This window comes from Aptenodytes patagonicus, chromosome Z (assembly GCF_965638725.1).
Source record: "Aptenodytes patagonicus chromosome Z, bAptPat1.pri.cur, whole genome shotgun sequence".
NCBI lineage: Eukaryota > Metazoa > Chordata > Aves > Sphenisciformes > Spheniscidae > Aptenodytes > Aptenodytes patagonicus.
Window position 1 is genome coordinate 56,036,308 of NC_134982.1, and position 17,205 is coordinate 56,053,512.

General features: G+C 41.8%; 1 protein-coding gene across 2 annotated transcripts in view; it reads right to left on the reverse strand.

Annotated features, from left to right (window-relative positions):
• Positions 1 to 16,694, reverse strand: part of SLC44A1 (solute carrier family 44 member 1) — a 67,150-nt gene extending 50,456 nt beyond the window's left edge. For both annotated transcript variants that reach the window (XM_076363130.1, XM_076363129.1), the window contains exon 1: positions 16,598 to 16,694. In XM_076363130.1, the coding sequence (XP_076219245.1) occupies positions 16,598 to 16,624 (27 nt within the window). In that variant the 5' untranslated portion in view covers positions 16,625 to 16,694. The remainder of the gene's footprint in view (positions 1 to 16,597) is intronic.
• Between the last annotated feature and the right edge of the window lie 511 nt (positions 16,695 to 17,205).

The following is a 17,205-nucleotide window of genomic DNA, read 5'->3' on the forward strand; positions in this document are numbered from 1 at the left end:
AAATTTCAGCTATAGCTGCTCCTTAAGAGTAAGCTGCCCTTGATAAGAGGGAGCAGTAAGATGCACCACATAGCGTGATTTGTTTGTTTTGTTGGACCTTTTTTATCCTCTCTGTACCTTCTGCAAACAAAATCTTTTAATAGGATTTTTAAAAGCCACTGGACATCCTCTGGAATAGCTCTGGCAAAGATTTAGGTTGTCTGACTAGTCACAGTTACCATAAGTAATCCATTTTATTTACTAAGTGAACTGCAATTTATACGTCAAAAAGAAACTTGAAATGCCACGGTGTAGCACCTAGTTAGAAGGTTACACAGAAGAATTCATTCTGTGTCCATAGCCTTTACTCTGCTCCAAAACATAATTACAAAAAAAAAAAAAAAGAGGAAGGTATTTTAAACAAAAAGTACCCTTGGAGGCAACTCAGAAGGCACCAACCTTCAATTTAACCAGCTAGCACACTAACATGGTATGAAATTATACATCTTTAGAACAATGCCCTTCTCCAGTAGCCTATCCAATCTTTCTTCTCTCCAGACCTTGCTACAACCCAAGCTAGCTGTCATTATCTATCTGCTGTTTTCTTCTCAGTTGCTTGCTGGTATTCTGGATTTCCACTGAATCTTCTTCCATAGCTTCACAGCCCTTCATCCTCATCTTTGATGTTGGTGTCTATGTCTCTCTAGTGACTGCTCCCTGTCCACTCTACACCCTCAGACGTTTACTCAGACCATGATATTCATGCTTGGGCAACGCAAATTGCTAACCTACGGTCAACAGAAGGTCTAACAAATGTTGTTTGTTCTGCAGTCTCGAAACTATACTTTGTCTCCATTATAACTGAAATACCATAAAATTTTAGCAGACATGCTTTGCCTGCAATCCTAAATCTGCACTTCTACTGATTTCAGCCTTTCCTCCAGACAGATTAAGGGCCTTCAGTATTTGCTGATGCAAGAAAGCTAGATAACCGAAAGGAGAAAGAAAATTTTTTGAAGTGATTTGATTCATTTTAAGTTTTCTCTTAAAACAGAGCTTTCATAATTTATGCTATGTTCTCTACGGATATTCTTGCCACTAACAAAGCACAGGAATACCTGTGCGCTGTTATGACAGCACAAAGAATCAGAAGCACTATCAGTCAAGAGTGGAAAGCAGGCAAAGGAGTGTGTCTCTCCAAGACAAACTTGCAGGTTGGGAACACTTTTCCTGCCCATAACAACTCTTCCATGCCAATTTTAAGAGTTATTTACTCAAGAACCCAAATGAGTGTGTTCAGAAGTTTATGTCTGTCCATTTTACAGAAGACTTAGCAAACTCAACACTTCTCAAAAACAAATCAGAACTGTTGGGTGCAGCACAATTTTACAATTATGTCTTAATTCCACACCTAGAAAGTTGGATAAAAAGGGGCTATTTTCTTGGTATTCATTGCATCCAATCACTTCAAAACAAACATAGAAACCTGCCCTCCAGATTTCTTTCTCCCTGCCACTTCCAAAATATACCTTTGCAGCACCAAATAGCAGGTCTGAATTTACGTCTCTTCTACATACTGTAACATACTTCTTTACAGGTATCAGCATAGCACAAAACCAATGGTTACCACTTTCACTGTTAACTGTAATAGCTGTACTGGATGCTACCATACAAGCACTCACCTGCCCCAATCAGAGCGCAACACACACATAAGAGCACAAAAAAGTGTAAAAATACAGCATGTCAGCAGGAGACTACAGATGCAAGGAGTTAACAGATAATTTTTTTTAAACACAAAATGTCTCATGCAATGTACAATTTGGGAGTGATGTGACTGAAGCAAGAAGCCAAGCAAAGAACATCTGCAGTATTATATATATGGATAATCAAGCTGTGGGTAAGTAGCAAAGATGTGAATAAGATCAGGATAAAGACGGAATTTGCCACCAACAGAAGACGTTGCAACATCATGAGAAGGGCAGCAGAGAGAAATCCTAAAATCTTGTTGTGATCAGATTGTATGTTTCAGGAAGAAGAAAATGAAGATGCTGCTGAGACAGACGGGCTGAATTAAGGACAACCCAGTGAACAACTGGCCTGAGTAACATCCACTGGATGAAAGGGAGACGCAGGGAGAGGTTAGACTCTAGGCTTTACTCTGGCTAGTGAGTTTAAGCCAGTAACTGGAGTATAGGACTATTCTGATTTGCATATGAACACACAGGTTGTAGGAATACAGCCATAGCTTCATTCAGGTAGTTAAGGACAAAATACAAAACCAAACCAGAAAATACAACCCTCACATTTTTCAGCCCAAAACAAGTCTCAGAACAGACCCAGGATGAAGGACGCCCCATCAAAATCCTATAGGAAGATTCCCTAGTCATGAGGAAGTCTTCCAAACTGCTAATCTAACTCCAGGACTACCATACACAGTGTTAAGAAAGCCAACAGAAGACAAAATTTTTAAGCAATGTCCACAGCCAGCAAAGCCAAACCGAGTTAAATTTCACGAGACACCAGTTACATGAGCTATACCGTTCTGGCTCAAGAGAAGGCTTCCAAGTGCAGGTGCTCCGAACTCCTGGAAGGTCCACATCCATGACAAATTGTTCATTACCCCTACTTGTAAGTAATGCTAGATAAAACCCTACATGCAGATGAAACATAGTCACCCAATATTCTTCTACTTCAGCATTTGGTTTAAATCAGTTCCATTTCAAGTAAAAAATAACAGAAAATAAGACAGAAAAGTTGAAATAGTTTTTAAATGAGATGCACACAAATAATTTTGACATTCCCTCTTAAAAAGCAGCAAATTCTTTTGGTTTAGTTTCCTTTTTTCTTTCAACCTGGTTCTAACACAAGATGAAGATGCTGCAAAACATCGAGTTTTCCATTTGCAAACATTGAGAAAAGGCTTTCATATTTTCTACGCTTAGGAATGGCCACTTTTTTTCTGTTGAATACTGAATACAAGACATGGCATTTTGATTCACCCACCTAAACAATCAGGCCTAGAATTACGAAGTTTTTTCAGATCCTAGCATACTCAGGCACTTCAGCATTTGGCCCATTCCCCCCTTAGCAGTTCATACCATGCTTTAAGGATGTGACTTTTCAGACCACTTAATGATTTCTGAAACTTCTGTTGGTTCAACTGGTGGGTTACAGTACTGCCAGACACAGACCTAGTGTATGGAAACTTCACCGCTGCTTTCACCATTTACATTCATTCATTATTTGACCTTTCCTTAAAGACTGGATAAATTCACAAAATAAATCCATCCACTACTCTCCCCTCACCACTGCACACTGAATTTTTAACCTCTTCTGGCCCTTAGTCTCCCTTCTATATTACATCCACCTTCCAAGTTTTTAATGTCTCAACCATGACAGCAACTGCATGCCCTTTAAAAAGATTTCCTCCCTAAGATCATTTACAAAATTTAAGAAAATTTAGGACGCATCTTCCTTTCACAGAACTGTTGTGTTAGGCTGTCAGTTACAAACAATGGTATGCATGAATATCTGAGCTCCTGTTTGTTCCTCAAAATGGTGTCTGTGACTATTCTTTTCAGTGGGACATAGGTTTGTTTTTTAAGCACAAAACCCAGGCAAAAACCAAAGTGATAGTTCTAGAAGCCATGGAACTAGTTAAGATTTATTTCCTCTGGTCTTTCTGCACAGTACAATCAGATCCTCTGATATCCAACAAAGGAAAAGTTCTGATTATAGTTCATGCAGTGGAAACAATTCCTGATCCTCTTTTTTTCCTTCTCATTTAGGTTTTCTAACATTTAAGAATAACTCAGCTTCTGTTACAGCCCCCTTCTCTGCAGCAACAGTTTGACCTCAATCTTTCATTAGGCTCACAGGAACGCAATTGAATCTTTGAATCAACTATCACTGTTGAATTAGCTATCACTGCCAAGTTAGCAAAGTTAGCTAAGTTGGATCAATGATTTTTAAGAACTATTTGGGGGGAACAAGTAGTTTCTTGAAGGAATGAAATGTGTGTAATCTGTGCCAAAGATTTTTATTTTTTCTAAATGTAAGTTGCCAGCAGTTTAAATTACTACAGAAGGATTACATAAGTCAACTTTTGAAATAGCTTTAATTAATTTAGGTTTGTTTGCTCTGCAGTGTCACTGTAGAAAAACTTGGAATATTCCTTGTTATTATTTCTAACCAGTTTCAGTAATGATAAGAAGATACTGAAAATTTTGGGTTGCAAGTATTTCAGGTTTTTTTCTTTTTAAATGAAAGGATAGTTTTTATTGTACTTTTAAAAATCCTCAGGGATATTATTACTGACGTGGCAGTTTAAGATAATTTGTTATAAACCCCCATCCTAAGAACCACATTCACCTACCTACATCCCCTTTCAATTCTCTGTTGTTTTATCACCTTGATGCAACATCCGGATTCAGAGTATATGCGACTGTAGCTCAATACAGGAGAGTAAATAGAAATGACTGCTGTTTGCATATGTAAATCAAGGAATTCAGAAATAGCTGTGTAGCTATCCGTCTACATAGGAGACAAACAGCCATGGCGTGCACATAGCATTAATAAACAGTGCTTAGAGGCAAAAAAAGATACTCATCCTGATTGGGATCTTTTGTGGGAAACTGCCACTGAGTCCTGCAGAACCTACCTTTCCTAGAAGGAAGGCTGGTTTTCATGAAGTGCCAGAGATTCAACTGATTGTATGAATAGCATTAAGTTTACTCCAATAGCACAGTGAGTATGTTAGACACCCATTTTACACCTACAATGCAAGTTCAATGCTTCAGAATTGGTGGGTCCATTTGCAGTACTGTGCACACCACAAAATGACACGTAAGGCATGGTCCACTCTTGAGTTCTCCTTGGGAAACGGGCAAGCCAGGTTAAAGAGGTTGCTACCAAGAAGTCATCAGTCCAGAAGTTGTCCTGCAAGCTAAGTTTAAAACTACAATTTCACATGCTATTGAAACATCCCCACCTTGCCAAAAAAAAAAAGGCAGTTCTTGAAACATTCGTCAGCATTTCCTAATAACCGTTTAAGGAGCTGATTCTTTACTCATTTTACGTATCTTTACAAGCTAAAGAACAGTCCCAATCACATGCTGGCCTTTACCATGAAGCATACGTCATACGAAAAAGAGGAACCATAATTTACTAGTTTACCAAAATGTTTCCAATGCAAGAATGTAATTCTCCAGTTTATCAGAGAGCATGGCATTTTTCTGTCCAGACATGGCACACCTTTCTACACTATTCAGCTGTTTAAGAAAAGAACTAGCAGCGACTGTATATCGTCCTAGTGAAACTTCTTCCACCTCTGAACAGATCTTAATTCTAGAGCCTAAAGAGGAAGAGGAAGCAAGTCCTGATCCCAAGCATTAATAGTTTAGGACATTTCTAGATCACTCTAACTTGAAGCCTAAAACCAAGACTTAAGTCCTCTATTCCATAAGCAGCTGCAGCCATTGTGACATTAAATGAAGTTACCAGCCATTCCTCTTCTTTCATTATGAATGTTAAATTGCAGTGAATAAGATGACCAGTATGCTGCATCTGAACTACATTTTGACCACAAAGTGGTTCAAACATACATGATACCAATTACAGGCGTAGACTAAGTATGTCTCCCTATAAACATGAATCAGTAACTACTTCATGAAATACAGCATTTCTCTGCATACAAAGCCAACTTAGTAGATAATGACTGATCTGAACAAGCGTGTAAAACATCAGAATATAAAATTAAAATCTAGCAAGTTGTTTCATATTCTCAAACAAAAACATTAGGCAACTTTTAACCTGTCAAAGGCACTGCACAAAGGAATACTGAGAGGGAGGGAAAAGACACAGACATTTTCTAATACCTTCACAAATAAACAGAGCCTAGAGTCCCTGACAATGCCAATATGAAGGTCTGTGATTGTTACCTCTAGGGAGAATGAAGTCGTAATTATTCTAGGATCTTCTATTACTCTGAAGATTGGATGACACTGTTCCTAAAAAAGCCCAAAAAACCTAAACCCCCAAAAAAACACACTCACTTCCCCACACAAGTACACTTCTGAGAACAAAAGTAGCAATCCAAGTAAACTATCTCTCTATATAAAATCTTCATGTGGTGAATGCACTCTGTTTAAGCGTCCAAAGCAAAGTCTTGGCATGTTAAAACCATGTTTAGTTCATGACTTCATCAACTATCTTACCTTTTTTTTTTTTTTACAGAAACCCCTTAGTCTGCACCATAAAGCCTAAGAACACTGCACAAAGTTGCCCTAGTTAAAATGCTCACCATTACCTACAGACTTCTGTGTATGACCTACAGGTGTTCAGATAAAGCACCAAGCAGTAGCTTACTGCATTTTACCAGAAATTCAGATGATTCTCTCAGGTTCACAATAAATTTGATTTATTATACAGCAAATCATTGCCTCCATTACTAGAGGAGGAACACGCACCAGCAAACCCAGACTTTTACTCTACTAAACTATACCAGTTCCCTGGAAGAATGAACCACGCTGTATCAATAAAAATATCTCCATAAACACACACGCACAAAAAAATCTTAGTGTAGACTTGTCCTGGGTCTACCTCTGGGGAAGAGCAGCATTGCTCCTATCCCAAAGAGCCTGCCGATAACAGCATTCTCCTGGCAGGTGGAGGCTTGAATTCCCCCAGACTTACAGAACTAAAGGTAGGTCTCCCACTTCCAGGGGCAAGTGAGCTTATCACTGTAATACTATTAGAGCTACAAGTGGCAGTCGTTTTTAGAAAGAAAGGAAAACAATACAATGATTCCTGCAAGTGCCCTCCATGATGACACTGTCCTCTGGATAACAAGCCTGAACACCTCTGGGCAATTCCAAAAGGGACTGCATTACAGAACATGCAAATCATGGTGGTGTCTAACGCCCATTTTTGTGGAATTTCTGCTTCAATCGCATTCCAAAATGCGTTATTTTTCAATATACTGCAAAGCAGACGTTAGTCACGCTTTTGGATTTTACCGAGAGCCACATGCCAGTACTTTACATATAAGCACCCACGTCCTTATTTGCCTAACAACTCCACATTCACCACTTGTTCTCCGATGCCTTGTCCACTGAAAAGATGCACCTGGTCTTTAGAAATACGAAACTCAAGAGTTCCTGCTAGGATTCTGATGGGGTAATACTGCTTTAAAGTTATCCACCAAAGGGTAATGAATTTATACCTTGCTTCTCTTCAGAGACTAAGCGTACCATCAATTCAGTATGTCCACACGTGCTACTTCACTAATGTTCTCATACTCCACACACAGCATTTATGAGTTTTCAACATAATGTAAACAAAATTGAGAGTACATAAGACAGCACTGACAACATTATTGATGGTGTAATATAAAGATGTTTACCCTGAAAACTCATACATGGAGACTTCACTCATGAATCTGACATATGCTGTGTTGTATATCATCTTTTCAGTCAACTCATATCAAACATTGCTTCTAAAACTCCTTTATTACATGCTTCGACCTCAGTCTACAACTTAAATATTTATCTTGAAACATAACACAGCTGATTAAATAAAGGGCTGACATGATCAGCACACCTGCTGAGGTTTTGAAGTTTAGAAATAAGGCCATCTGCAGACAAAAGCCCAGTTTTTAACCCTCAAAGTATTTAGTCATTGTTTCTTTTCTTCATTACACATTGTTAAGTACTGATTTGAAAGCAGCAAGAAATAAGGATGCTTTACAAATATCACAGTAATATTTTTCAGGGGATTAAAATATCAATTTCAATGCATGTTTGGTACTTCCACAGTTCTTAATCATTAATAAAAAGCAGTCATGGAAAAAAAACAAAACAACAGTTCACTTTTGAAGATACTTTGCGCCTACCAAGTTACTTCATCACATTGCATTTTCTACTTGTACATCAACCTGTTTAACAGATCCTCAGATTTTATTCTTACTTCGAGACGACAAGTCCCACGTTACAAAATATTTTCAAATTTTGGACTAGTAAAACATTTTCCAACTACAATACATGACATTAGCAGAAGAAAAAAAAACCATAGCAGAACTCCCCAATTAGTGGTCTCCACAGAAGATGGACATTCCATAGAAAACACTGCCCCTGTTCTTTGCACTCTCTTCGTGTGTGATGAGTAATCTTCTCAAAAAGAACTTTTTCACCCTTTTGAAGTGTCTAAAGCCAAATTCTAGACCAAAAACATCACAGCTCTTTAAGAGCTCGTGGCCTGCACAGTACTGCTGTGAAAAATAATGACATTGCCACTTACTAGAGACATTCATAGCAGTTCGCTAAGTAATCTTTCAAAATGCATCCTACATTCAAATGGGTTTGTCAATTGAAAATCATAAAATCCTGTAAATTTGTATTGCATTTACAATCCTTGCAGAAGAACTTCCTACCATTCTAAGGCAAAGGGCTACTTGGCAGAGGGTTCTGTGAGGTTAGAGGCTTGTATTTACGACGTGTCAACACAAACACGTGCCTTGGGGCACTACACTGAACACTATGAACTAACTGCTGCATACATTGGCGACGTGGGTTCTTCCATATCACTGTGTACGAAAGCCAAAAGACAGAGCTATGTTGGAAATTGAGAAGCCAATAGCCATATCCAGTTACATTTAAAGGATGTCATCAGCACCATAAAAACTTGTCAGAACCTTTTTTCTCTGTTTCCTCTAACAAAGATCAGAAAAAATTTAAGCTTACATTGGGGGAGGAGGAGGGGGGGAGGAAACTTACTTAGCTTCTTAAATACAAAATCCTGACTTACAGGACCAAAATACTGGCATAACAAGAAGGAAAACCACTCAGGATTACAATAAGAGGGCAGTGCTCGAGGACATTGAAAGCGTATTAGATTAACAGGAACCAACGCTAAGAAGGCTCTATCTGATTTATGGAACAAAGGGTGGGAGGAGAATGTAAAGGGAAATAATGTGTCAAGCCATTAGCATATTACATAAGCATACTTCCTTATAAGTAGGCAATTATTTTGCAGTTTTTCATAGCAGACTAGGGGGAGTCTGACAAAGCATTCCCAGGACATGGTTATCATGACCTTGAACAAAACACTTTAATGGGTTTCCTGTTTTGTTTCTACGGATCTCTAGACGACATTCAGAGGTCTCTTCCTCAGTCAAATAACGTATCTGCAGAGCAGCAAGAGTGGTTGCAATTTAAAACAAAAACAAAACAGGCCAGAGTTCATTTCTGCTGTAAACAGCTGCTTAACTACATCACATTTATTAAGAGAGGGTATCAGGCACAAGTCACCATGTTCTGCTCACCATGACCCTCCACTATATTCTAGCAATATTACTGGTTAAAATAGTGACAGCTAGAACCTAGCACTTCAAAATGCAGTATGGAATCTCAGCTTTCCTATATACTGCAATCATCTCCTATTCTTGAGTGCATTGCACACTGGGTGTTAAAATCATACTGAAGCAGAGAAAATTAATCTTAGGACTGCAAAGCTGAACTTCAAAATGAAGTTGACTCTTCGCTCTTCTTAAATATGAACACATATGTTCTTGAGGCTGTTGTCATACAATTGTACACTTTTATTCCACATTAGAAATTTGCTTACCTAGAAGATTAAAAAAAAAAAAAAAAAAGAGAGGGCCTAGGAGACCAATCAATGCAATGAAATTTATTTACTGCATAAATCAGTGAAACTTTAAAGTGGCTGGAAAACATAAAGGAACCTTATTATATATTCACCAACACAGACTTGTTCTCTAAAATTTATACACAAAAAAGGTCTCAGTATAGTTTCATCAAACAGAGGTAGAAACTAGCAATCAGTTTAGTCAGTGGGTAGAAGTCACCTGGCAACACTGCATAACCGTTTTTTAGAAGCAAAGCATAAGATTTACACAATTTTCCAACAGCTCCTTCAAGTGAGAAAGATTCAAATACAAAATAACGAAGACAGTTTCTGTCAAGTTGGTTTGCAAGTTTTGATTTTCACACAAGAAACCACTGAGATAAGTTCAAAGGAACAAAAATTATAGTCAGCCCAAAGGAGAAAAAGGCATGCACAGGTAGTGCAAAGCTCACCTTTAGGGTAAACAGCATAAAGACAGTTGACAATTTCACTACATAACAAACATTGTCATTTCTTCATAATGAAAAATAAAAGCAGTCGGTTGGCTGATACTCAATATACCCTCACAATTACTAACCTAAAAGTCTGATGGCTGACAGCATTCCACGTGCCAATTAGATTACAGTAACATAAGCTCTGGATTTGGCATTCACTATTAACAATGAAAGATAATCAATCTTTTCCAAACTGTTTTCACTTTACAAAAAAAAAACATCTTGTAAGGACACAATGTCCCATGCTTGTCCTTAATCCAAACTATCATTGCTTGAAGCATTCAAAAAAAAAGTCAATCTTTGAGTTACCTGACAAAGTAAAGGAAATAAGATGCCATTTAAAACTTTTAAGATGTGATACAACTAAAAGATAGTCTAAACTTCAGAAGGAGCTAATCCTCAGGGGAAAAACTCAATAAATTTGAAAGAGTACTTACAAGTATCTATGTAGTTGAAATATTTCTTTCTACATTAAGATCAAAAGGAATTATTTGCACAGGTTGTGCAGTTGCTTGTGACGGCATTTGTAAAAGGACACCTCATGCTTCACAGGAAATGAACAGAGCTCACAGACCAGGAATACAGAAAAGTAGTCAACAACTTCATGAGATGCCTGACTCATTAGCACTGTTCTTGGATCCTGCTTGTACGCTTCATCCTTCATACTGTATCTGCTTGCCAGAGGCTAGAACAGAAGCTTCATCTACTGTCGATGTGCTGAAAGGGAAGTCAAGCTTCCTCGCTCCTGGAAGTAGAATTCACAACTCATTCTGTTTCTGCCCATCAACACGGTTATTCAGCTGGTCGTCTTCCATGATCGTACCCATGCCCACAATGAAACAGGCATGTTTTGATGCCCCCTATATTCAGACATTTGCCTGCAAGAACCTCTGACAATTGAAGATATGACTGAAGTACAATTAATGATCTGTATTGTCCATAACAGCTCAGAAGAGACATTTCATCAGAACTACAAATTTTTTTTAAAAGTTAGGAACTCCAGATTTATTCTGCGTTGCTTTGACAGCAGATGCTTAAGGGAAAGTTAATGGATGATCTGTCTTCATCTCCTCTCATAATGGGAAGTCCTTTTAGTCTTGTAAAAACCAAGGCCACCGCTAAAACCACCAAGAATAACATGTGCTTTGTTTGTCCCAGCCATGCCTCCAATTTCCAGCAAGATTTCAAGCTTCTCTCACACACATCTTGGATTAAGCCACTAACATACAAAGCTGTAAGAATAAAATAAACAAACACACACAGTATTTCCTAGTCCCAACACAAAGACCTCAGTAAGTTGTCCTGTTTCCTATAACACCTTGCCAAAGCAAATGCCTTTTAACCACAATCACCCACTTCAATTCAGCTGCAGAAGAGCAGGAAGGGAGAATGGATTCTGTATCACAGCTACTCCAAGAGAAAGCAGTTTAAGGTTCACTTCTCCCCACAGCTTGTTCCCTTTCATGAACTACAAATTTCTGTCCCCTCAGATATAACAATGCAAACCGTGGAGCTGTGCTATAAACCAGATCAGTGGAGCAATCTGAGTTACACTGTAAAGTAAGTTTGCTTGCTTAAAAAAAAAACCCACACCAAAAAACCCCCAAAACCTGTACAGATTATTTCAGTCAAACAGATTTACAGCACAACCTGACAGTTATGGTGAGACGGGAGCAATGAACACCAACAGTTATCTCCTGCAAATCCAGTTTTATAATGGACTAATGCTGTGAGATAGCAGAAAATACCACTGATGAAGGAGAAGAATTAAAAGGAAGGGAAGAGAGCATTGCCACTCGACTGCAGGTTCCTTTTTTTTTTTTTTTAATGAAACTAAAGATTTGAAAGACATTTGATTATTTTATCAACTCAGAGCTTCAGCACCATTTGCTCAAAAGATCCCAACGTTTAGGAAGAGAAGATCAATTCCAAAACAGCACAACAAAAAAACCACCTGTATCAAAAATGAGTAAAAACTTTTTAAGATTTGTTGCACAGCAGATCCATGCTGAAAGAGATGCACCTAGACAGAATTGCCCGTCTGAGAAGCTCATGTTAAAGATATGGCAAAGGAGGATAGTGGCCTGAAACCACATGAAGGTCTTGACAACCAAAAGCACTGCAAGACAGGAGATACACAGAGGTACGTTTTTTTTCTCTTATCCTTTACAAGGTTTCCGTCTCATATAGGCCAGCACACTTTGGCCAAACAACTACAGTTCGAAGAAGTGCTAGGAGGATCTGGTCATGATAATTAATGAAGAGTACATAGACTGCTCTAAGACAACAACTGTAAGGTGTAGCTGACATTGCACAAGGTTTTCCTGATGAGCTCAAGTTTGACGATGGTGAGAGTCAAGAGACAGCAAGCACAAAAAAATACAGCTAAGTCCACCTAAATAAGTAGAGAATAGCATGAGCCGCTAAAGAAACAAAGAGGACAACAGTTGTAATGCTGAAAAGGAACAACACATAAACAAGAACTCTGGTTGTGATGATAAGGAACAAGTGCAGACCACAGAAGGTACTATACCAGGGGAAGTGAAAGAACTTCGTGCAAGCATGGAGTAAGACCAAAATGGAAAAAAAAATACACTGGAAAGAAGTATTCCAGATTGAAGCACCTCAACAGGTAAAACAGCAGTGGAATAACAGAAAAGAATGAGTACACCTGGAAGAAAGCCTGGTATGGTTGTGTTAAGTTTAAGTTAACATCACTCATAGCAGTTCAAGTTGAAAAATTTGGTAGAATAGGAGGTAAGTTAACGAAAGGGGGAAGAAAGACTGGAAATACCTGCACAGACAGCAGTAGAGGAGAAGAAATAATAATCAGAGAGTAGAAGGCAGTGAAGAATAACAAGAGGACAGTATTACAGAAGCCCAGGGAAAATAAGACATCAAGTGGTGAAGGATTACAGATAGTATCGAAAGCAGCAGAGATCAAGGAGGGTAAGAAAGGAGGGGAAAACTTGCAACTTGGCCAGAAGGAGCCTGTGGAGATCTTAATGAAGGCAATTTCAGCAGAGCACAGAACCTGGATTGGAATGAATTTAGTACAAAGAAAGAGGAGAGAATGTACGACAACAAACATAAATTTTTCTGTTCCAGGAGTTTGGAAAAAAGGGAAGAAGACTAGAGCTGACTGTCAGCTTTAAGGATGGAGGATAGTAACTCAGAATAAAATTAGGAAGGGAATAAGATGGCAGCAAGAGGTAAAAAGCAGAAATTTGGAATTAAAACAGAAAAATTGAATGAATGGGGCTTTGGGGTCAGGCTAAGCAGTTAAAGGCAGAAAAAGCAGAGAGCAAACATGAGAATCCATCACTGTAAGCAGCAGGCAAGAGCACTGAGCAAAGGTAAACATGCCAATTCTAATCAGTTTTTCTTTGGAAACCTTTAGATTCTGCAGGGGAAGAGATACAGGGAAAAGCGTAAGGCAGAGCTCTAGACAGCCTGCAAAGCAAAGGAACTGGGAAATGCATTCAGGAAAAAAAAAAGATAATTGAGTATGAAGTAAGAGTTAGGAAGAAGATGTCAAAGAAATCTGCCTGGTTCAACAACCAGTCACAGGTAGGTGCATTATCATAAATGAGATGAGGAGGTGGCAGTCATGAGAAAGGGACTTGGAGATGCAGTAATCAGATAAAATGGCTGGCAAAATCAAAACAGAAGTAATCACTTCTCTCAGAAACAGAAATGGGGATTAGCATATGAAGATCAAATAGGCTAGAGAGCTGAAAAATAAACTTAATGAGAAATCAACTTGAAAACCAAAGTCGTAAGGAATGAGGGTGAGGAGTCCATGATAAGAGAGACTGTATGTCAGACTAAGATGAAGCTACACAGGGAGAAGCAAGAAGTAAGTGAGGCAACATGAAGGAACATCTGATGGACCCCTGCTCAAGGAAAGCTTAAGAGGAAATAACAGAGGGGGAAGTATAAAGACAGTGGTAGATGAGGAACACAGCATTTATTGTTAATGATAAAAGGGAGGATAAGACAGACATTAGGCTCTAATGTAATGCTGTATTTTTGGCAGCAAGGTTTCTGCAAACGATATACCAGACGAAACTGTTGCTGATAAAATATTCAGCAACTAGCCTTTGATTTGGATTTCCTGAGGAGACACACAATTGCTCATGGCTAAGGAATTAAATAAACAACCATTCTTTATACTTCAGTTACATATATGGGATACAAAGCTCAATTACTGTACCATATCTTGCCACACATAAGGAAAGCAAATGAAAGGTTCAGTAGCGTACTATTAACATCATGTACCCTGACAGTGGAACACAAATATCACTGAAAAAGAAAATCAGTTAGTTGAAACCTATGAACAAGCCAGATATTTAAACCATCTGATCCTCTATTTCTTCTGCTTTTGGTCTAATGTTACCCACAAATAAGCCTGCATTTTCATTTAAGAAAATAACAGCGAACAGTAATTCAAATTCATAAAGAAGAAGGGCCTATTCATAAGAAAGGGCCTATTAAACACTTAAGAAAAGCAATCAGTAGGAATCACAGAAAATAAGGTTGGAAAAGACTTCAAAACATTACTTCAAAACATCAACTTCACTCTCAGTGCTCCAAGTCTGTATCAGCTTTCCTTAAGCCACTCCCGACAGATGTTTATCTAACATGTTTTTTAGCAAACCTCAAACAATACAGACTCCACAATCTCCCCTGGCAGTCTACTGCAGAGACCAAACAATTTTAAAATCTTCCCCTAACGTTTGGCATATATCTCCCTCTCTGAAATTCAAAACCATTTCTTCATGCACCATAAAGCTGATTGCCTTCCTCTTTGCAGCAAAATTTGCTGTACGGAAAGGATGTCCCCTATTGCAACTGGACAGCTCTCTGCAGTGTTTTGCATTGGAAGGACAGAGCCCTTGTTAAAAAAAAAAAAAAAATAGCCTGCCTGAACGGATGAGCTACAAAAACTCATCTCTGTGATGAGTCATCTGGGACAGCAGAGATGGACTTTTCCCACATAAGCAGTCTGCTGGAAGCTGGATTCAGCCACCGCAAGTGACACAGCCAAAGGAAACGAACATTTACAGGCAAGCAAAGCACAGCCATAGCGTTAGTCATGATCGCTCGTCCTACAGCCTTCAGAAAGGAGCCAAGCGAAAAACAGTACAGCCCTGGTTGTGTTGTTCAAAGGGAAAGTTAAAATGGGAAGCAGAGCCGCAAACTGGAGCACTGGGTGGAGCTCCCGATTGTGCCTTGCTTGGCAGCACCACTCTGGAGGAAAAAAAAGGAGTCAGTAAGGGCAAAGCAGAGCAAGGGGGGAGGGGAAAGAAAGAAAAACCGAGCTCAGAAATAAGAGATGTGCATGGGGCCAGTCACACACAGGGAAAAGGATGCAGGGAGGCACCTGAACCCTTGGTCATGGAGTGGGGAAGAGGGCTGGGATTAGGACCGTCTCCCTTTCCAGAGGCAGTGGACCTGGGGGAGGCCCTGGACTTGGAAAGTTTCCTCCCATGAGATGGCTCCTCTCTCTGGGGTGGGGCAGTAGGGACCCCAAAGAAAAAGCTGCAGGGAAGAGGAAGAAGTGCAGAGCTATGTAGGGGGGTGCATCGAGGCATGGCAGAGGGGAGGAGGGAGTGCGGAGCCATAGGACAGGGGATGCAACGCAGTATGGGGATGGCAGGGGAGAGCTGCAGGTATTCAGCTGCAGCCATGGCAGGGGACCGGAGCAAGGTATGGCAAAGATTGTAAAGCCATAGCAGAGCTGGGAGGAGAAGGGGCAAGATGATGCTGATCCACGGGGGGAAGCAGCACACAGAACAGTGTGCAGAGCAATGCAGAGGGTGGAAGTGCATAGCATGGTGGCAGTAAGGCTACGGGGGGTGAACAAGGGGGTGCACAGCCATAAGGGGCAAGAGCAGAGCTACAGAGGGGAGCAAAACGCTGCACAGTTACGTGCATCAAGGCTTGGGAGGGGGCGGTGTAAAGGGGGTCACTGCCATGAGAGAGCAGGACTATGGGAGGGAAGAGCAGGGGGTTCACAGCCATGGGAGAGCAGAGCTGTTGGCAGGGCGTGAGGGGGGAAAGGAAAGCAAGGGGTTCACAGCCATGGGAGAGTATCGTTACAGGGGATGCAAGCAAGTGCGCAGCCATGGGAGAGCGCGGCTACAGGTGTAGCCAGGGGATGCACGGCCATAGGAGAGCAGGGCTATGGTGGTGGGAGGGAGCAAAGTGGTGCACAGCCATGGGAGAGCAGGGCTATGAGGCGTAAAAGGGGATGCACGGCCACTGGAGAGCGCGGCTATGGGGGGTACAAGCGGGTGCACAGCCATGGGACAGCACGAGAGGTAGACCTAGGGACACGGGGGGGGGGGGGGGGGGGGGGCGGCGCAGCCGTGGGGGACAGTAGGCCTGCAGGCGGGTGTAACAGGGCCCGGCAGCGGGGGACAGCAGGGCCGGGGAAGGGGAAGAGCAGGATCCGGCGGAGGGCGCGGGCCGCTCACCTGCGCGGCGGAGCTGCAGCAGCCCATGGCGTCCGCGGGTCTCTGCCCTGGCGGTGCCCGCTAGGCGCCAGGTGGTGGCGGCGGCGGCAGCGGCGGCGGCGGGCAGGCGCTGGGCATCCACTCGCCGCGACGGCCGGCTCCGGCGGCGGCGAGGTGCGAGGCGGCGCGGAGGACCGCTGGGGAACCGCCGGGCCCGATCAGGCGAGCGCGGCTGCAGCACCAACCCCGCCGCGGCGCCCCCTCATCCTCCCCCCGCGGCGGCGGCGGCCGCGGCTGAGGGAAAGGGGGCGGGGCCTGAGGCGGGCGGGGCCTGCGGGGGCGGGGCTAGAGTACTGCAGCGCGGGGGGTACCTGCCCGGCCGGGTGGCACCGCCCCCGCTTCCGCCCCGCCCCGCGCGCCGCGGGTCGCTTCCGGTGGCGCAATCGCTTTTGCCCGGTCGCCAAGGCGACGGTGGGGCTGGTAGCGGGCGGCGCGCGGCGGGCCCGGCCCGGCCCGGCCCGGCTCGGCGGCCCTGGCTCGGCCCGGCGGCCCTGGCTGCCGCCTTTCCGGAGCTGGGCATGGCCAGACGTTCCTCCCTCTTTTTCCTCTCGGCCCCCCGGAGGAGGGGG